We start from the raw sequence: 23,085 nt of genomic DNA, 5'->3' as shown, positions 1-23,085 counted from the left end.
ATGAAAAAAAACCCCAGCCTAACCTTCTGGCCAAAAACTCAAAATCTGAATAATGCTAACCAAAAGGGTAAATATTTTGATGAAACACAGTGATGCTTTGTCACGGAAATGAGTGATCCAATTCCCTTGTAAAACAGAAGTAGCAATATGCTTATTGATATAAAACAGTGATTAACAAATTTTGGTATTAAATGTGACAGTGGTTTAACAAGATTCGATGGCAAGGTACACTTAATTATTTACTGCAGTTGTCATACAAAGCTGTCAGGGGGACCCTCCCATCGGGTCATGAGGTTTAGAAAGGACTCCCTGCATTCTGAACTCCTTCTCAGAGGGGAGTTTAGGTGCAGCTGGATCTAGACTTAGTCCCAAACTTGGTCAATGCTTTATATCTAAAGGATTATACGTGCTCAATCAATTCTTTATACCATGCAGCTAAGACTTCAAAGTTCAGCATGCTATTAATCACTTACCAAGAATCTGTTGCGATTAGGAATATCTCAACCTCAAGGAGTATCCTTAAGAGGCATCCCTGCTCCAGGGGAGGTCCTGGCATACACCCCACTGCTGTGAAGGAATGCCTAACGGGCCCTGGGCTGTTTATGGAGTAAGGTTTATGATTTATAGTCATATTTGCATACCGACTACAAAAGTTAGTTTTTTTCAAATTTGGCTTGAGTTGTACCTTGACCAGGACTGTGGTTACGTGGGCACATTGTTCAAATCAGTCCTTGGCTACTGTGGTGTTATCTGTCCCCCCTGAATCCACTTTGTATCAGATGCAGCCATCACCACCACAGGCATGCATTAGGACTGTCACTGATGGTTATCACTTGAGCATTGTCATGGAAATAAAGGTCATGGGGGGTGGGGGTGGGGGGAGCACACCACCAGATGCTGGCACAGGGAAGTTAAAAGCCAGATGTCTCTTCCTCCAGTTCATGACCATACTCAAATTCCCGTTAGCTAAATGTCTACTTTAAGACAGTCATTGTGTCAACCTTGATAGTTAATAGAAAGGTATAATTGCCTCAGAGAGAGATTCAGCCATCTTACCATGATGTCTGTCCCAGGATAGGAGGAACTACCTATTGCACATCCTTCTCTCTCCCTGTCACCAGACACGGGAATGTCCACCCTCTTTTAAGACCCTATTGTGCCTCTGTACTTCGAGTTTTATAGTCATTGACTTCCAAAGATCTTTAGAGGGTATTTCTGACAGGAAATATCTTCTATCATCAAGTCTCTGGGACCATGCTGTTGGCTATTGTTCCTAGACACAGCAAATGCAATCTGTGAAACAGGTTTGGCAGAGCAAATATGTGTGAATGAAGACTGAAAATTCATTATGCACAGTCAGTGAAACATAGAGAAGACAGAAGCAAGGCCAAGACAAGAGGGAAAGGAAAGGTGAAAATGCTGAAGGAGAGAAGTATGGCCAATGCAGAGAATAAGCATAATCTATGCAAAGGAGGACATGACAGCAAACAAGTCTGAGGTGTGCAGGCAGGCTTTAGATACAGAGAATAAAACAAATCCATCATCCATCAATGAATGACATGACAGCTGCACATGGAGAGAAGGGTGGGTAGTCAGAACAATGAAACAATTAAACTGAATATATCTGTCAATAATTGCTAATTATCAGTATGTTCACTCCTAAGGGCACCGCTGTGATTGCACACAAAGATGTGATAAATTGTTTAGCACGAAGGGAGTGAGATGAAGCAAAATTGTTCATAACTGATCCTATAAATATAAATTCAGCATACCTCAGTTTGTGTCCACCAACAGACTCAGCCAGAAGGTGCATTCAGAGCAGACAATCTCTGAGTGCAGTCAGCCAGGCAAAATGTGCTGGTTGGAGGTAAAAACGGGACCACTTGCCTGAGACCACTGCCTGGCACAATGTGCATCCACCCTCTTTCACATGAAAATGAATATAAATCTGCTGACAATAGACTGCTTCTCTTACTTCTCCTTCATAAATTCCTTTACAAGCAGGATACAGACTTGTAGGGATCTGTGACACAAAGCTACTGGTTAGAGAGAACACCTTTACTGGGTGGCTCACAGGCACTCCATGGAGAGCAGCATCTAATAGCATGGTGCAAGAGAAAGACAGGAAAGACTACTGAATAATTTGGACTCTCTCTTTGCCCCCACATTTATTCCACTGCGATCGACAAAGGCATCTCCCCGCGGCCAAGGGGTTCACACTCCGAAGGACAGGACCGTACGCTGTACTCTCATACACTGAAAGCTGGGTTATGTTGGAAGAACAGGGTTGAAGGGAAAGAGAGTATTCAGTTCTCCCCTCATTTAATAAAATCAGTTTAACACACGTGGTCTCTCTGTTAAGTTTTTATTATCTGTGACCTTCTCCTAGAGGAGAGGATTCATTTCCAGAAAACTGTCAAGCTAAAAATGTGGTACTTTTAAAGGGGAGACTTTAACTGCGCTTCTGATAAGAATGTCTATAAGAATGCCTTCGAGATTGATCTTCCTATGAATTCATTGATGCCTTGAGTGTTTTATTTGAAATGTTAGACATTCCTTAGACGGAACTATAAGGTTTGGCTTTTAGCAAGACAATCAGAGTTTTATCCTTTTAATCACCATCTGTTGTTCAATAAATGTCAAATTGTTCCTAATGCTATCATCTAGCATACAGGGTTTTAATTTGATTTTGTATTCTGTGTTCATGACTGGCAACTGAGGGTTTGTCATATAAGACTTTTATTTCTTACACTGTCTTGATCCCAGTCAGAAATAAATGTACATATGCACTCATATACAGACACACAGACATACAAAAGATGTGTATGCTTTTCAAAGCTGCAGAGGAATACAGAAAGCATATTAAATTGTTCTTTCAGTGGTCACAGTGACTGTAGTCCCCAAAGAATATAAAAAGAGATCACAGATCTCAGGAAAACTGTTGAGAAACATCAGGATTGTCAGCCTGCATCCTTCAATTAGAACACCAAGAGACATTTACCTGAAAATACACTCTATGTTACAGCAAGATTCAGGGTTCAACCAGGAGGACTCTGTCTGAGCCACTAAAAGAAAATAAATCAAGCTGTTGTCTCAGAAGGTAGTTTGGATGTCACAAAAGAGTCAATACACCCTGAAACACCATGTAAATCCAGTCTGGTTGGACTGAGAGATTACGTATGAAAAGTTTTCTTCTGATCACAGAAGAGAAAACAGATGTGAAAATGAACTACCTTTGATGAGCTTCTGCAAGTGTCAGCAGAGGAAGCAGAAATTCTATCCTGCTCTCTGATCCAGGATAACAGGTCATCTGCCAGCGACTACTTAAATAACAGGAACACACTGCTTTCCTAAAGAGTTTTACAAATACTTCAGCACTCTTCTTCTGAAGAATTTTCTTTGCAGTTGTCAAGGAGAGATGAAATACCTTTCAACTGTCAATGTACTGTTAACAATCTGAGCTCTGTGTGACACATCTGATTGCTTGGGTCAATACTGAAATATTCTCCAAAGCCTTGGGAAACCATATGTAAAGCTAATTGGGACAGATTCAAGGTTAGAAATACAGAAAACCAAGGTAGATCGCTGTCAAAAGCATCCTAACTCGTCAGGCAGCCAGTGTTTACATCCTCTGGAGGTATAAACTGATGAAAAAACAAAGCAAGATGCCTCATGAACATAGATAACAAGATAGTAAGTGGCCACAAGCAAGATTCAGGAGTGAAGCTGGAGATCAGTATCAAGTCTGTAATTCCAGAATTTAAAGCCATGGCTGTAAGTCAGAATAGGAAAAACTTATTGCTGAGCTACCAGACAGGAGATGGACTCATGAACAGGACCTCTGGCACCACAAGAGGCTGTTCAGACTAGTCCCAGCACCACAGCATGAACAACCAAGTCTGCGTTATTCTTCACAGATATTCGTCCAGCCTTAAAAACTTCCAATACTCTTATCATCTCCAGTCAGTCTCTTCTGCGCTTGACTGTCCTTCCAGTTAGAAAACCTTTCTAAATCCTGATCATACTGCTTTCTTGCTGTAACTTAAGTGTGTCACTCCTTGTCCTGTGTCCTGCAGATGTGTAAAACAGCTCATTCCTTTCCCAGCTGACACAGCCCTTTGCCTGTTTATTTCTCCCTTCCATGTTCTCTTCTCAGCACCATCCACCACCAGGAAGGAAAAAACATTAATAGAACTGGAGTGTTTTCACCAACTGTCACAGTTAAGGCATACTGAACTTGGCCAGGTGGGCCATGGTCAGTAACACTGGTACATGGTGAAGTGTAAAGAAGCACCAAGCACAGAGCTAAGAAAATGATAGCAGAGAAGTTTCTCAAATATAACCAAACACCCCAGCTGCTGATGTGCTCCTTGTCGAACATACAACATGTTATCAGTTGAAAAGAAAAGGCAGGTGATATGCCACAGACCGTGGCTGGGTGACAGCAGCCTTTGCACATGGCAATAGCATTACTAAGGTGACAATTGTATTGCGCACACAGGGCACCACAGAAACAGAGTGCACCACCAGGTAGGACTGTATTCTTTTCCCTGCCTTTTTAGCTAAGTCATGGCCACAAACTAGACCAGGATCCATTTGTACTGCTGCAAGAGCCTGCCCTGAGGACCTAGTTGGTATATTCAGGACATAGCAATGTCCATGTTGCCTCATCTCTCTGCAGCCACACGCTGTTGGTGGTTCCAGTTAAGGCCAGTTAGTGGGCAGAAGCCAAGTCCTACCTGCACAGCTGCAGACTGTCAATATGTCCCCCAAATGACTGCATGGCTAAGGTTTTGCTGAAAATTTGGCCCCAAATTCCAACCCAGCACCTATTCTACACTAAAATTTCAGAAATCTTCCTGAGGTGGTTAAACACAGTGACAGCTTGTGAAATGAGAGGTGATAAGGACCTAAATGGGAAATAACTGGGGGAAAGGGCCGCTCTTATGGATATTGTATAGGAAGAAACAGAAAGGTTTTAACGTGACCTGTATATTGGGATTTGGATAAATGATTCAGGTGAGAAAAAAAAGGTTGCACAATGCTCAGTAGCAGAGGAAAGGAAGAGGGTTTCAGGAGGGGGTACTAAGAGCTCCGTTTTGTCTGCATCAAGCTTATGCTGGTGTTTTCAAAAGTGTAATTGCTTCTAAAATAGTCAAATTATGCATTATGAATACATTATCTCATGCATTTAGACCTCTTTTTCTGCTGACAAATAATTCACAGAACAATCCTGATTTCTGCAAATGTATCTGCTTGAAACTCAGAAATTGGTCTAAAAACAGATCTTTATAGCACTGAGACAAGCACCTCAGCTAGTTCAGCTACATTAGTAGGTCAGATAGATAGATCTTCCTTTAGACAGCCTTTCTCTCTCGCACACATGCACACACAAGTCAGTACATACTATCCAGTGTCTATATTATGGCAGCCTCCTGAACGTTTCTCAGCTTACAAGAGCAATTGCCATGGAAATGTTGTGACAATCCCCTCAAGGCACATGAGTGGTCTACACAACAGCATTTCTGAGCTCAAGAGGTCCCTTTTCAAGGCTATATTGAATTGAGTAAGTCACACCATTACTGAGGCAGTCTCAAGACTGGCAGTGCAAAACTATACAGTGATTTGCCAGCCTTAATCGCTTTTCAGCTCTATGCAGCAGCCCTCTGGAAGTCCTGAGACATGCTTTTCCAACACTTGCGCAGTATAACTGAAGCATCCATTGTTAAGGGGCTGTTTTCATTTTTTCTTAGCAGTCTCTTTTGTAGCAGGGTCAGCTTTTTAAGGAGGGCTAACACTCCTTCAGCGTCAAAAGGACCCCGGTTTCCAAGAAAAAGATCCCACAAAGTAAAAAGAATTAAACACATTACTTAAATAAAGTAATATTGTATTACCACAGCTTAGATTACTTCTGTCCTCATTATTCAGCACAGATAACCTCCTCTCCGATTGCATATAGCTTTCAGGTATAAGCCTTTTAGGGTTTCATGATTCACTTTATTTTTTCCATTCTTTACATCTTCACATATTTTCTGTTCCCAGGGTTACTCTCTCTCCTACCATTTGTGTGATACATAGGTATTAAAAAGTAGTGCATATCGTCACCTGCTGTGTACCATCATCCTCCCGCTGGACTAGAACTGATACAACCTACCCCAGTTCAGAATATTGTCCTATATGGATGCATTTTATATAGGAGAGACTTAATGTTTCAGTTATTGCTTCTAACCAATACTCCTAGCAGATCAAAGTTCAGGAGCATTTGGACCAAGGAAGGGGAGCTTGCTGGTGATATAGACCCAGCTGCAAGCTCAAAGTTCATGTTTGCTTACACTTCTATCCACCTCCCAGAATGAAGGCTACTCTAAGGCTGGGGTCTAGTTCAATGCTATCTCTCTCTGGAAGAGGATTAACTGCTTATTAGAAGTGTGAGAATGATAATCTGCAAATTTGGAAGACTTGCTCAGGGACAGAAATTACATAGCTTAAGCAGCAACATGACAAGAACTTCAGTTCATGGTATGTGTCGGTGCTCAGTTTGAGGGAACGTGCCCATAGGAATGACACACATTCATTCCACCCTGACATGTTTGCTGATGTGACCATCAGTGCAGAGCATTATGGAGACAATGCTGATGTGGGGACAACCATTCCTCTAAAAGCCAGGCTAAAAAAGAATTCATTTCCCATAAGCTTCCAAATGGCCACTTCCACAGTCACAGCCCACAGCACGCACACAGAGGCCTTCATATTCAAAATGCTCTCACAGAAACACACCCTGCGCATTCCTATTAGGAAATTATACATATTGTTCCTGGTTTAAGGAGAGGCAAAACAATGGCAAAAAATGCAAATAATCTGCCCACAGGAAAATGGTTCTCATAATTCACTCTCAGGACCTGCCTCCTGCATTGTCACCAGCCCAGTCCCTCCTCACCAAGTGGCAATGACTTCCAGTGTCATGGCTCAAGCAGGAGCTGCCTCTCCCTTCCCACCCAGCAGCCCTCTACTGTCTACAAAGCCCATGCTTACCCCCCTGAGAGGGGCAGACCTGGGACAATCATGACAAGCTCCATGATCCACATGCCCTCCACCCACATCACAGAGGTGCTCTCAGCTCAGCATGTCCACCCTGTGCTTAGCCAGCACCGAACTCCAACCATCCCCTGTTGCACCAAGCTGTCTGTCATATGACTGTCCTGGTTTTGGCTGGGACAGAGTCAATTTTCTTCTTAGTAGCTGGTGCAGTGCTGTGTTTTGGATTTGGTGTGAGAATAATGCTGGTAGGACACTGATGGGTTTGGTTGTTGCTGGGTCATGTTTATACTCAGTCAAGGACTTTTTGTTTTCTTGGGCCCTGCCAGCGAGAGGGCTGGAGGGGCACGGGAAATTGCAGGGGACACAGCCAGGACAGGTGACCTGAAGAGCCAAAGAGGTATTCCATACCATATGACACCATGCTGAGTATATAAACTGGGGGAAGAAGAAGGAACGGGGGAACATTTGCCGTTATGGTGTTTGTCTTCCCCAGTAACCATTATGCATGATGGAGCCCAGCTTTCCTGGGGATGGCCGAGCACCTGCCTGCACATGGGAAGTGGTGAATGAATTCCTTGCTTTGCTTTGCTTTCGTGCACGGCTTTTGCTTCACCTGTCAAATTGTTCTTATCTAAACCATCAAGTTTCACATTCCTTTCCGATTCTCCTCCCCATCCCTCTGGGTGAGGGAGCAGTGAGTGAGCGGCTGCGGGGTACTTAGTTACCAGCTGAGGTTAAACCATGACAGCCTGGTCCCACTGTAGGCAGACTCATGGGGAAATTGTGTGTCCACCTCGAAGCCATGAGCCTGCTCAGCTGTCCCTCCCCAGAGAAATGTGTAGCTCCACTTTCCAACTATAAGCAGTGTGTATGAAGTGGAAACCAGTTCGGACTTCTATGACCAGGATTGGACCTGCACTTCTCTGATGTCTCAAATTTGCTTTGCCTGCCCAAATCCAATGTTGTTCTTCTTGAGAGACTTATGGCTGATATTACAAACCACACTGGCAAATAAAAGTACACATCTCATTGATTACTAGAACAACTGCAATGAATTTGCTTCCTCACATCTTCCCGCCGTCTTTCTTAGCTCTGCACATGTAATTTTCCACTCTATTGTACTTGCTCTGAACTCCGCTTTGAAGAGCTTTTCCATTTACTGAAATACTAAACAGTCACAACAATTTATTTGCACTTCTATTGTGCCTGCCTCCCCTCAGAGAATATCAACACAAATTACAAACATCAGTGATTTTAGTCTCCATTCATTCCAACAATATAATCCCCAGCCCACAGATGAGGAAACTAAAGCATGACTTGTCCAAAGTCATATAGGAAACTCACTCCAGAAATCAGTGGTGTCTTAAGGATGCTGGAGGCCAAGGGTACTGCAAGCATGTGCAGCTGAGGCACTGGCTGTACACGCAGCGAGACCAGCTCCCTGAGCAGGAGGTGTGAATTCACTCCGTCTGAGTCTCCAGACTTGCACAGCCACTGCCCAGAAAGTCTGACCTATTTGGCTGCAGGAGCTGCTTTTTGAAGGAAAGGCCCAGAACTTGAGCCATATGGGTGATAATCTAAGATGGCACTGCCAAAAATAAGAACCTAATTCCTGCACAGGTCCCTGCCTGCAGAAGTTTTAGGCCACAGCTAAGAAAAGCGGTGTGCACATCAACAGAAACTTTTCATTTCAGTTTCTTTTCCTGCTATAGGTGCCAATAATCTTTCTATCCCTAACTCTCACCAGTTGGTTGGAACCAATGTTGTTCAGCTGTTAGCATAGAATCCAGCTTGCTGAACTTGGCCTCTACTTTAACCTTCAAATATTAGGCTTACGATGAGGCAGTCTTCCTAATTTACGTGTTTCAGTCCCTATGCAGCAAATATGGAAAGGTGAAGCCTTCACCAGGGAGATTATGTGTCCGACTCAAGTGACCAGATATAGACGGACCACATAATTTTTTGGAGTTTTTTCAGAAATACTTATAATTCCCAAATACCTACACAGAGAGCACTCACATAAAAACTTAGGTAATTACTGTAGAAGGATCATGTAACAAGCCACTTAAAATTTAAGCTGAAGTTAAATACATAAAGTAGGAGAACTAGACTTTATTTTTATCTTGTATGCCAAGTTCAGTTTCTTTTTGTTTTCAATTCAGGCAAAAACATATTTCAGAGTTACTTCTTCAGAGCCAAAATTAGTTTCCATTCATAGTCTATTCAGTAAAAATCATCATATAGCCAACCTTTTAAACACAAATATTGTGGGAGCTGAATTTTCAGTCTTTCTTTTACAGTGTTGAGAGTCACAGAGAATGAATTGTCATCTTCTTACAACTGAATTCATACTGGGCTAGTTTTATAAGTTGTCTGCTCACACATCAGACACAGAGCTATCCTGAAAATATAGATGAATAATAGATTTGATAAAATATGTTGTTTTCACGTGATAGACTATGTAAATTTGATTTGCATTTATTTGACATTTCATTTGAAAAAACAGGAATGAAAGTTTCAAAATGGCACAACATTTCATTTCAACATTTTCAAAAGGAATCTTTTGATTTTTTATTTTTGAAATGGCTTTTTCATATCAAAATTGACCTCGTTTAAAAATAAGGTGATTCAACCATATATAGAACATAAAACATAGTTTTAGTTGACTACACATTTTAGTTATGCCAGTATGTAGCAAATCATCTTATTTTGGGTCCCTGAATGTCTCCCCCAAAAATGAGAGATACTCCATTTTGATGCAAGCTGAGCTAGGGGTTTTTCTCACAATTTTTTTGTCTCAACCCCCAAATGATAAACTCTGCTACTTGTTGTATTCTCATTAGAAACAAAACCTTTGGGTTACATTCATCTCATCCAACTTAATTCCCCCAAAAGCAGAATTCAGATACTTACATGTAGATGTCCAGGGTGCAGGTCTCTACACATCAGGTGGGTTTCCTCCACAAGGCAAAGTGAATACAGCCACCAGTCTAGAAAGGTATTGAGCACAACCTACAGTAATCATGTACATCTGATCAGATCAAGAAATCTCTAGTTTTGTTGACCATGATCACGGAGGGACACACATTCAGGGATTCAGCTGCAACACACTGTAAGCACCTGGGGCCATTTGAGATGCCCTAGAAGAAGTACCCATGACACAGAAGCTATGGAAAAAGTGTCTCTCTAGACCAGAGAGAAGCAAGGCAGTACACCCTAAGGCACTTCAAATGGCCCTAAAAATATCAGGGTGGGTCACAGATTTAAACTCTGCGTGTTTAATCTAATCCATTTAACATTCAACAATACCCCAGAGTGTTATCTAGCCTACCTATTATTCTTAATTCATGTTTTCCATTAAGGAGCAGGTGGAATCATGGTTGGACAGTGCCTAACTCTTTCTATGAATAGTGCCTATACAACTAGCTTAGAGTAAATACATCTTGTAGATTGATAAAGATGCATAAAATAAATTCTATTCCATTTGATTCGTGTCGCTTTGTAGTATAATAGCAAGTGTGGACTTGGAATATTCACAGCAAATACTCACACTGGCAAGATCACGAATGAAACAGAGCCAGTTACAACAAGTACTTCATGAGCTATTCACTAACATTTTGTAAAAAGGAAAAGTGGGTTCAGTTCTACAATTAAAGCATCCATGCCAAAACATTTTCTCTGTTAAAATAAAACTACTCGTTAAAGTGTCATAGACAGCACTTAGTTTCACTTGTGGAAGCCCAGGCAATGTTCTAACTGGCACTCGGGGAATTCACATTGCCAGTTTTAGGCATCCCAATGAAATGCCTAAATTAGGAGGCCAATTTCCCTAGGGTCCCTGCATAATCCACAGAGAAAGAACAAAAGGAACCAATCTCCCTAAATGCCACCTAAATCTCAAATAGCAATCCACTCTGCAGACTTTAGAGCCCTCCCAGCCCTTATAGATGCTTAAAATCATTAATGAATTAGCTTTTAGTTGCTCTCATGTGGGTATTTAGGATGATGTGAGTTACCCTGGGGTATCATGGCTATCCGATAGGAAGCATAGACCCCTCTGGAATGGCTGTGGGGGCCAGGCGCAGCACCTCAGACAGCTCTAGGTCTAAACTACAGTAAGGTCTAAGTGCCTTCCTACTTCACCTCAAAATTCCCAGAAGTTTATCTTTAATTACCCATGCACACTGAAAAGGACCTCTGTTTTGAGGCTAAGCATTTATTGACTGCTTAAAGCTCTATTGCAATCCAGGATTAGGCAGACAGGTGACGTTCAGGAGACTAAGTCTCTTGGAGCAGCTCAGTTTATTCTGGTCTGGCAGAAATTCCATGGGAAGCCAAATGTCCCTCTTGCTGAAAAGGCTTTTTGGTGGCAGCCGAAAAAGGTAATGCAACAGTTTAACGGTAATATTTGAAATTCACTTCACTTCACTGTGTTTGGACTCGTTCCCCCCCAACAATTGCCTCCTCCTTGTCTGGACTGAACAATTCCCCTGATGTGACTGTGGAGGTCCTTGAGATGTGCACCATATTTGGGACAAAATAATGCTATTATCATACAAATGATGCTGAAGAGCTGCCTCTGTTGTGCAGGCTACACTAAAAAATGAATGAAAAAAAGATTAGATTCTGTGAGATCCTTCCTTGCAGGAACAATGTATTGTAAAGCAGATTTGCTTCATTTCCTTCAAAATCCCTCAGATAATGCAGGACAACGCTTTTCAATGGTTCCCACTACAAGCACTGCGTGTCTAAGTAAATGGGAACATGGTACACTTCAGAAATAATTGTAAAGAATTACTGTTTATCTGGATAAGGAATGGTAGTCTTGAGACCTAATTATGCCTACTGATCCAAATGCATTGAAAACTCTGTTCTCATTTTCACATTCCTCAAGTAGCAAAACTTGACATCTGTGCAAAAAACATCCCACTGAACAAAAAATATGGCTGCTAGTGCAACTGAAAGGGCTAGAGTTTGTTGCTAATGAAACTTTCACCACATTTTTATCTGTCCTTCAGAGGAGTTTGCGGTTATTGTTTTTTTAAAGTTCCCACAGGAAATCTCAGTGGTTTTATCTGCACTTTGAGGGTCATGTAAAAGGTCGGGGCGTGTTTGAACGCTGAAGAAATTATTCAGAATGCAGATTTGTAAACGAGAGCGGTTATTTACTCAGAACAATTGAGCCTGGGCATAAAAGCCAGGAAGCACATATACAGTGAGAGGGCTAGATGCTAGCTCTACATGCTCACTGCCTATCTGGGTTTCTGAGCAGCCGTATCTCTCAGTCAGTGACACTAATGAGGGATGAGAATTTTCAGCATCTCACAGGCTCTGACTGCTGGAGGGTTGTTTGCATGCACCATCCTGAGATTTGCACAGTTGCCATAGTCCATGGAAATATGGCAGCAGACATATATCACCTTGCACCTGGACCTCTGCTCTAGCCTTAAATACACGGCACTGGTTCTGACTGCTGTTACTTGTTCATCTCTTTTAACACTAGAACCACCACAGTCGCAGTTACCCTGTATAACTTGGCAGTATCCTGGCAACAATTTTCATTAAAGGACAACGCCACTCAGTTTTCCTAAACAGCCTTTCCATCCTGCAAAATCTCAAACACATGCACAGAACGCAGCTGATATCTCCCTGAAAGATCTGTGTCTGCTTCATGGAGCAAAATGCTGAAGTCAATCATTTGGTCATTTGTGTAGTGAAATTAGTCATTGACTGTAGTAGGGGAGCAGGCTGCAAACAGTGCTGATTTCATTATGCACAAAGAGCAGGTATTGAAATGATGGAGCGTTCAGCTCTGCCTCCCAAAGATGCCCCACCACACAAAGCAGAGTAATGTAATTGTTAAGAATGAAGGGGTACATTTTCAGAGTGCTTTGCTCAGCAGTTTATTCACCTGACCCTGATTAAAGCTAATGGGAGTCACGCAGCTGAAACCCCATGGATTGCATATAGTTTGATGACACAATACAGCTGCAAATGAAAGCAGGATTGTGAAAAGCCGGGTACAAAATGGCAATTTTTGCTCTATTTAAACACCATCTCTTTTCCAGCTCTCAGCACATCAACTACTTTCCTGCTGATGATGTCTGCCCTGTCTAAAACTAAGCAATGCTCTTTGGAGCACCTTACTTCAGCAGCAAAACAGAGACTTTGTCAATACAGCCACTAGTACCTATAGTAACACGTATCTTGTATTTTGTTCCCAAAAGTAGAAGTTGTTTTACAATGTGGGCTAATGCAGGATGGTTTTCACCCTGTTGCAGTCTATTAATAATTCCTTACCAAGATCACAAAGCATGAACTCCTGGGAATGCTCCACAGGTGCTACCACTAAACCCTGTTCAGTGCATTGTTCAATTAACAGCACTTTTCACTGCATGAAGTAAACTTGTGTGATTTATGGGTACAAAATAATACTTAGCCAAAAGTACATTGTGAACATATTTTACAAGCTGTAAACACATGCTATTTATTTCAAGAAAAATGTGCTAAAAGCTTACTTAATAAAGTATTTAAGTGACAGGAAATTTTGGTCAAGCATTGTTTCTATTGAAGACTGTAAGTCCAGAAACCTTGTGTTCCATCTTCATTATTTGTTCACCTCCAAATCCTTTCAAAGCCAAACCATTCAAAACCCTTCTTTCTGTTTTGGCAACATATCTGTATTTACCATTTTCACTTTTATTCTGTTAATATCATCTTCAGACTACCTTGGACACACCACTTAGGACATCCTCTCCAAAACCCCACCATAGGCTGGCAGTGGAAAAACTTCTCGCTCATGTTTCCCAGACATATTTCATATGGAACTCAGTTTCCCAAGCTGCAAAGAAGTATATCCATGACCTGCCTGTGACCCACGCTGGAAGCTGAAGCTATGCAGTAAGAGAAAATCTATACTACTAAATAATGGAGGATAAGGAACCATGCTGGACTGCTGATCATCCACATGGTGTTTCCTCACTCTCTGGCTCTGCTCTGAACCTCTCTAACTAGATTTCTTCTAGACTTAGCTTTGAAGGAACTAGGAGCTCTCACCTGCAGGGACTAGTGTCACTTAATGCCACCTGGACTCAGCCCTGTTTCCCTTGAAATATAGTGCCAGTTATTTTTCTGAAGGTTGCAAAAATGGACTTTTGTGATCTGCTTATGAATCCACAATTCCATTCAGAGAAGGCAGATATGTGCACTTACAAAGCCATTGATTTTTGAACCTAACTATATTAAAATGTTTTTAGGCTGCTTTGCAGCAGAAAGAAGTTCCTTGCTCATATTTCTCCACATGGAAACATGATGAGTTAACACTGGATAAAACTAAAAATTAACAGATCATTCTTGTGTCTTGAAGTTCTTATGCTTTGACCATCACCCCAGATTCTGGACATCACTCCAGAAGATCAGAACAAGAAAAATAATTGCCAACTTCCTTGAGCCTGATTCTGTGTCTGCAGATGCACCTCTGAATCTCTCTGGGCCACTTCTGTTACTGCCAATACAAAGGCAAAAGCAGAAACTAGTCTGAGCTAGGAAAAAGAGAAAATACTTCCCATCTTCCAAAAAGAACAGACACGCAGTTAAAGCCCCCAGGCCCTCAATAAGACGACATCAAAGAATCACTTCTGAAACATAATCCAGTTCCCAAAGATTTGCACTAAGAAATCCCTGCAGGAGCTGGCGATGCCAGAAGCAGTACAAATCCCCACCCCAGTCCCTGTCCTGCGTGGCAGGCATAGCGTGGTGCCGCACAGACTGCACCCCAAATTTTTTAAGGGAATCAGGCTGCTCAAAGGGAAAAGACCCCAGTAGCCAGCACAGAGGCAAAAGCCCAGGTGTATGCACTTCATTTGATCTACAGAAACCTGACTGTCCCCTGTTCTGCAAAGCCACAGATTCCTCCAGGGGAAGGAAGAAATGGAAGGAATTCTTTGCCGATACAGAGATACTTCACAACTTCCTACTGACTTTTTCTCTTTCCCCTTTTATAAAGGCATGGAACTTAGCATGAATATGAGGAGTGGTATTATATCTTCCTCTTCTTCACATTGAGGTTTCCATGTTAAATTACTGTTAGTGAAAGACTCTGCGGCCCACAGATAAAAGACACTATATGAAGACCTAACTATTATTATTCCCATTTTAAAAGCCAAACGAATCTCTTTCTCCTTTAAAACACACCAAAAAGGGAGATGCAGAAAATGTTAAATCAAGGCGCATTTGATCACTCCAAACTTTCCTGATTCCAAAGACCCAGCATCTTTAACATCACTGTTTCTTGGGGGTATTTTTCATCACAATAAAACAATTCAGCAGAGAATGCTTCCATTCAAAATGTTTCAAATTGCTTTCCTGTCAAATGTATAAAATGTCCTGCATTATGCATAAGACGGATTTGTACCTCAGCTTTGCTACATAAACAGTATTGCCAGCATATGCAACTAATAGAACAGGTTAAAGCTCTGGGGTCTGTTCGTAATACAGATGGTAATGATTTGCGTAGCTTAGGTATGTGCTTCCCACATAAACATCAACGACCTGAGTTATTTTATGACAGTCTTTCAAACACCAGTCTTCCATCGCATGGGCAATGGCAGCAGTCCTCCATCACCCCAGTCTTTCCAGAGTCTTCTTAGGGCCACCCTGATTACAGGTGAGGATCTAATTAACTGAGTCACACATACGCACGTAAACTTAGCCAAGAACCCAGTGGGTTAACAAAGCTACAGCTCACCAGGTAAAGGCACAAAAGGCATTCCCACGACCAGTTGCAGAGCGCCCAGCACTGAGGAAATTTCCTGTCGATGTGCCCACACTACACCATGCAGAGGGGTTTGTCAGGTATTTCTAAACAAGCTGGGTCATTTCCGTGACACAGTGCTTGCGCTCTGGAAGCAAGTTAGTGACATTAGCATAGCCTGCTAGCCAAGTGCTCATGTTAGCATCACGCTAAAACAGCTATCCTGTTGTTCAGCTTAAAGAAGCTGTCTATAATGCCAAATGAAAGACAGCAAAGAGATTTCTGTCCTCAGTCCAAGAGGCACTGGCAGCTTTACTTCATCTCAGCTTAGTGACTCAAGTGTCACTGTAAGGAGTTGCACTGCAGGGCACAGACGTATCTTTGGTTCCCCATGCAATTCAGTGAGAGATCTGAGCTTCTGAGAGGAGGATGCAGACACACTGAGCCAGCCAGAAGGAAATGCCAAAGACTGAAATCTCCTAGTTAGTTGCCATTGCAACACTAGAAGTCAGCACCAAATCCCGTGCAAATCCATATATCTCTCAACTCTCATTACAGCACCAGCAGGGAATAATAGAGGGGCTGGGGTGTGGAGTTTGAGTGCAAATTCTCCATCCCACCTCTGAAAACTATTACCATGCAGGCAGGTATGCAACATCCCTGGAACCTGAGGGGTCATGACAGCCCAGTTCTTCTGTGCCTCTCTGATGAAGAAATCCCAGGGCTGGCTCCTATAGGCAGCTTCTGCATATCTTACATACACCATTCATGAACATTAGACACAGGAGGCAGGCCATGGGACTCTCCATGTTCAGGGAAGTTGCTTGGGCTAGGGTGTTAGCTGACTTCTTGTTTCTTCTCTTCCTCGCTCCTCAGTGCTTTTCTTTCAAATCAAATGGGGCCCAAAACCCATCAGCAATAGAAAAAAATGGTACTGGTTCAAAGTATTATATGTGAGACTTACAGGGAACCAGTCCGTTCTCTCAGTGATGAAGAAAACAGTTGTAGGTCAACTGAAAGGGAAGATCAATGCAAATTTTATAAGGTTTAGAAAATGTGACTTAGGGGAAAGAGGTGGGAATCTGGGCTTTCATTATCTAGAAAAAAGAACACATCGTAGATATATGAAAAGCATTTTCCACCACGTAAATGGTTCTTACATAGATGAGAGTTAACAGTGCTTTGAATCTGTTGCAGACAGACCAAGAAAACATTCCCAAACTTCAGGCTAAGGAAGTCCAGTGGCAGGGTTATCACTGCATCCTTGCCCTGCTCCTATACACTTCTCTGAAGCCTCTGCTATTGGCCACTGTTATGTAGAAGACACTGGGACAACTGAGCCTTTGGTCTCAGCAACATAGTCATGCTTATCTTCTTAAATCCACTTAATTTGCAGTAGAGGTTTATGAAGAACTTCCTAGTTGTGAGGGTAGTTAAGTGCCCAAAGAGGCTACCTAGGGAAACTGCAAAATCTCCATCATTAGAGGTTTTAAAGAGCAGATTATACAAACAGCTGTCAAGCGCAGCTCAGACATATGTGATGCTGCCTTCAAGCACAGCAGTGGACACGGAGACCTCGTGGGATCTTTGTCTATGATTCTGCCCCTCTTCTGCATAACTCCAGCCAAAAGCAGTGCACTCAGATGTCTTCTTCCAGTGACACCTTCTGTCACTGGTGGATCCACTAGCTGTATAGAAATATTGTCCATCTCTTTCCCTCTCTGGCATAATACATGTACCAAAAGCAGAGAGATCTATGTGCGATATGGCTGTGCCCTGCTACTCCATAGGAATCACACATAGCAGGCAGAAGATAAAGAAGTTTGGGAGCTGCTGGGCTGAGGACTGGGCCACCACTTTCCAGCATCATTGCTGAGGAAGAGCATGGCTTAAAGCCGGATTTGCCCGCACCCGTGGCCCAAGGCCAAGTACAGCCCAGCTGGCCTGAGGATGTAGGCCAGTGGCAGGAGCCATTCCCTGAAGACTTGAAAGAACAGTTGCCCTTGCAGCTTACCTCACTACATTTTCTTCCCCATACGTAGCTAACAGCTTGCAAACTGGCAGCAACCCAACAGAGGGGAAGACAGGATTCCTGCTAGACACACACATTTGCCCTCACACGTGCTCACTTTTACAAACCATAACATTGCAGTTCCTTAATTCGCATCTCTCCAAACCCAGCTTAGCTACAAAGTGAGCATTTTGTCCTATTAGAAAAGAGAACTCCCGGGCCTGCAAAATCACAGGTTGCTTGGCAGTACAAGAAAAGACCACGGTTGCAGGCTCTGTGCACCATGCACGCTTGTGCCACTGGTCTCTGGCTTTCAGGCAGCAACTGTTGTGCAGTCACAAAAACGCAAAGAAAGGAAGGAAAGAAATCCAATATTTACAGGAGGAAAAGTGATCCTACCCCACATGGTACAAATTTAGGGATGCATTGTAGCTACATTATGTACATATAGCTATTGAAACAGTTTCCAACAGAATGTTTACACAGTTGTCTGGAAGCATATTGTTTGCCTACTTTTCAAAGCCAATTTATATGCAGCACACATAGCAGCATGCATGAAAATTCAGACAAAAACACAGATGCATACAACAATCCCCAGCCAGCTCTCCCTGCTTTTTACTGTTTGTTGCTCAGAAGTACCTAGGAGAGAGGAGGAAGGTAGCAGCCCATTGTGCTAGGCGCTGTACCACCCCAAACTAAAAGTCAGGTATTTCCCTTGAGGAACATACAATCTCCATTTAAAACAAGATATAACAAGTGAATGTAACAGAGTCAGGGAGTGACATATGGGAATGAATAATAAGAGAGTTTATATGTGCCAGCTTTATGCTCGCATGTGCCAGCTAATTGAATACATGATGCAAATAAATACCAGTCTCCTACTGAAAGGCAACAAGTTAGCTGTAGTCAGCTGGCAATTTATCAGGAGCTTCACCGAGACATTCATGAGAAATTTGGAGGAGCCCAGGGAAGCCGATAGATCTGTTTGGAGAAGGCATCCCAGAGAAAAGCATCGGTGTGGAATAACGGGAAAGGTGTGTGACAACAGAACAGGAGGATGAAGGAGATTGGCATCCTTTAGGCAGCAAAGCAGGGACATTCAGGTGACACAGTTGCTGAGAGCTGAAGAATGTGAAAGTCCTGGACCAAAGAATAAAGAGCTTGTATCTAATTTGTTAAAGAAAAGGTGGGACCAGGAAAGACTGTGAAAGGCAAAAAAGGATGAATTTGTCACTTTGAATAGACTTGGGGGTGGGGGGGTGGAGGTCAGTGGGTGTAAGGAAAGTCTGGGTGGAAATGCCCCATCAAGAAGTGGTGTGGAGCCACCAAACCAGTAACAGCCCATGTTGGGAAGCATGGGGGTGAGGTCTTCTCCATGTCCAAGGAGGAAGGAGAGGAGGAAACACCCCCCAGAAAATGCAGAGGTAGCACCAGCTACAGGAGAGGGGGCAACAGGGACAGTGAGTGAAGCCTGCCCAAAGTGGTGTGCTGTAGCCAGCTCAAAAACACACTTTAACACCCAGCTCTACTGAACCACCTTCATCCAAGGCCTGAAAGGACAAGTCTAAGGGAAGAAGTGAAAAGATGTATTACTCCCTCTTCTTGAACTGCTCCTTTGCAGCAGATCCCTTTCTCACTGTGTGCAGTCATTGCACAGATCAGAGCGAAGGTGCCTGCCCTAGGTGCCTCAAGTTAGGCAGTGTGAAATTGCATCGAAGTTCCTGTACTGCAGTTCACTGTGTCACCACGCAGACAGATGTCCTCTCCTTTGGGCTCTGTGGCCAGTGCTATTTATGTTCAATATTGTTTATATACCCCAAAACCTCCATGGGGAGATGCCAAATCAATAGGCCAAGAGTTGAAATACAGTCATTTCGTGCCTTTATTTTTCTGCTTTTAAAAGGACAATGGTCTTTCTACAATTCTGCAAAGCCTATTACAATATTAACAGGAACGCTGCTGGGGCCTCGGGCGCACTTATGTGCCTCACTTCCCACCACACCTACCCCTCTGGGGCTCCCCCCACACTGCCCAGGACCCCATGCCAGCCCCCTAGGGCTGTCAGCCCCACTGCTGCAGCAGCAGGGCTGGTCTCCAGGTCCCTGCAGCCCTGCCCTGCCAGGCCGTGGGGACCGCCAAGCCAGGCTCACCCGTGGGCCCATGTCCCAGCCCAACCTCAGCCTGTCCCTGTCCCCAGGGAGGTGCCCGATGCCCAGGGCTGGAGCTGCCCTGATGCTCCCCAGCTGCCCTGCTCCTGGCACAGTGGGCAGCCATGCCATTCCCACTGCCACCACCACCATGGAAGGCTCTAGACCTGAGGCTGACTGCTGTGTCCAAAGGGGAGAAAGCTAGACCATGAGGACCTGTCCCCAGGGAGGACTTGAGAATCCCAGTCCACTCACTAGAGTCAGTCACTTCCATGCTGACACCCACTCCCTCCCTAAATGGTGGTGAGCTGAAGAGCCTCAAGGCCCGTGCTGACAGCATTTCTTGATAATAAGTGGAAAGCTGCGCACCTTCTGTGACACACATGCAGATATAGAGGGGAAAATATTTTTGCAGTATTTTCTTCTTCCTTTCTCAGCCAAATCCTTACTTGGGCTGTTACGGATTATTCACACAGCAGCACCGCCTGTGCTGACTGATCAGATTACTGCATCAATGCCTCCATGGCTTTCAAATTCATTTCACAGGTTTCCAAGAAACAGATGCTGATACCTGATAAGTGGCAGCACCTGGCTTCAAAATGTGTCATCATTTCATCAGCCTTCGATATCTCAAGTAACATCTCAGCTTTGATGCAGAAATGTTACCCTAACCAGCTAACATATTTCTGTGTGGGGAAATAAAGCTCCTTTTACGTACTTGTTGACATACTGATTCACACTTCTATGTTGTTCACAGAGCTACTGAAGCACATGGAGCCCAAGTGAGTGCAATGGTCCTCTTTCAAACATTTGGTGCCCTGGCATCCCATTGCATCCCAGAAGTTACCTATTTGTCACAAGCAGCTTTACATTGCTCTATAGCACAGCTGAGATTCTTTGAAAATATATTTTTTTATTTAAAAAAAAGCAATTGTTTGCATATGTATTGATTCTGATTATCAGAGGACACAGACATGATTGCATAGGTAACAGAAGAAAGGAACCACATGAACCACTTTCTTCATCATTGTAGAGCTCTGAATTTCAGATTTTCAGCCTGCTTTCTGACATGATGAATGTAAGACGTTACAGTGCACACACTCAGAAACTGTTACGCAATACCTGTTAAAAAACCCAATACATATATCCAGCTAGCTTGACCAGACTTCTGTTTTCCACAAGACCTCTTACCTTGCTGTAAGACAGAATTACCCAGGGAACAAATTGGACCCTACACTAACAAGGCTCTCAGGAATCTAGTTACAGAACCGCAATGCATAGAGGCACATTAAATAACACGACTGTCATTCTATGGCAATGCATGATATACACCTAAAGGCCACTTGTGGCCAATAAAGTCAACAGGAGGATTTACATCAGCTTACAAGAGAATAAAGGAAAGGAAAACAGAGTTTGTTCCACTGTACTGCCAGGAAAATGGGGCTATGGTGACCGCAAAGCATGGCTAGATTGCAGTAAAACCATTCATAAGGCCAGGTTTAGGCACACAGAACTGCTAAAGGCAGCAGAGTGGGACAGAGGGAAAGCTGGTGAAAGCCCTGCTGCCAGGTTCTCCCTCACAGTCATTCCAAGAATCCTGCCTGGTGCTGTAGCAGCTTGGGAGAGGGCTGAGCTGCTAGGAAGCAGCTGCAGGTGGGGGCCCAGGTGCAGCTGTCCCACTGCATCAGTGATGGTAAGGGCAGTGAGCTCTGTCCCTGCCCTGACACCTTCTCTTCCATCCCTGTGGTAGGACTTCAAACAGCAAAGTGCACTTCCACCCTCTCTCCTGAAGCCTTGAGCCAGATACTACTGCTTCCACTGAACAAAGAGGTTGCTGTCTTCCAACCAAGTCCACTCCCTGTACTATTTTAATCCTTTGACTAATTCCTCTGAGGCCTCAATCCACTCTGCTGAAGATCAGTGGAAATTCATTCTCATTTTCTGGGTGCCTTGCCAGTGTTACACTGACAAATACACATCAGTGGGTAATTAACTTCTTGGTCAGTAGATAGCCTGTGTCCATCGATTCCTGTTAACAAAATGCACTAAATCTATGCAGTAAATCTACCCTTAGAGGAAGGACAATCATACAGCACCAACCACCAATAAACACCAATCGAGACCTAAAGAACCCAGTAATGCCAAACACTGCTGCCAGCAATACTACCGACCAGAGTGGGCAAATTCCTTTAGAGCATAAGTAATATGTATATATACAACATCCACAGACATAGTACATCAGACCAGATGAACTCTAAACTGGCAATAGCACTGGCTAAAGCTGTATTGGATCTCTTGTTTTAGTTGCTGCCAGTTTTATCGCATGCTTACGTCACTGAACCACTAAGACTGAAAGGTCGTATCGTACCTTAGAAGGTAACCATCGTTGTAAACATACAGTCTCTGATCTGTGGGGTTATAACCAATACTCTGGACTGTGTCTAATTTTTTATCCATAATGACACTAATACGACCTTCTTGGCCAGTAGCCGTGTCATATGTGTAGAAGATTTCCTCTTTCCTAGTGTTCATTGGCCTTGTGGCATACAGAACACCACATACCATGAAAGCATTGGAAACAGATGGTTTGTACTGTCTTGTCTGCCAAGTATTTACCACATCAAGTGTGGTCTCATTGAGTTTGCTAATCACAATGTTGCCCATGCTACGTTCTGTTGAATATATTACCCATAACCCACTTTCATCCACAGCAAAATCCATGTCTTGCCATGAAACACCTGCATAAGAGAAACGGTTACCAGTAACAGCATCTGGAAGCTCCTTCCTCAAAACCATGGTGTTTGTTTTAAAATTATGCTTCACCATATGTCTTGAATTATAAGCATGATAGTACAAATAATTATTATAAAGGGCAGCACCACTTCCTTCCCCATATGTTATTCTACTTTCATATATGGGTTTAAACAGCAGCAAATCATCAAAGGAACTATAAATTCTGTAGTATTCCAAGTATATCCCATTCGTGTTCAATGGTGCAACCCAATAGACTTCCCTCTCTGGGTTAGAGGGAGAGTAATCTCTACCCCAGGAACCATATTTGTAGGAAAATCCTCTCCAGTTCAGCTTTACAATATAGGGCTGGCTAACATTCAGCAGTCCACGATGATTGCAGCTAC

The 23,085-nt window shown here is 43.1% G+C and overlaps 1 protein-coding gene across 1 annotated transcript in view; it reads right to left on the bottom strand.

Moving 5' to 3' along the window:
- Positions 1-23,085, bottom strand: part of OLFM4 (olfactomedin 4) — a gene marked incomplete at its 5' end in the record, with an annotated part of 102,245 nt that overhangs the window by 14,835 nt on the left and 64,325 nt on the right. Inside the window, 1 exon segment of the mRNA XM_080376090.1 lies at positions 1-23,085. This exon segment is cut by the window's left edge and continues 14,835 nt beyond it. Coding sequence (XP_080232216.1) covers positions 22,292-23,085 — 794 coding nt within the window. The 3' untranslated portion in view covers positions 1-22,291.

This window comes from Falco punctatus, assembly GCF_963210335.1.
Source record: "Falco punctatus genome assembly, chromosome: 2".
Classification (NCBI taxonomy): domain Eukaryota; kingdom Metazoa; phylum Chordata; class Aves; order Falconiformes; family Falconidae; genus Falco; species Falco punctatus.
The sequence above is the reverse complement of the archived record's forward strand: the minus strand, read 5'-3'. Positions and strand labels throughout refer to the sequence as shown.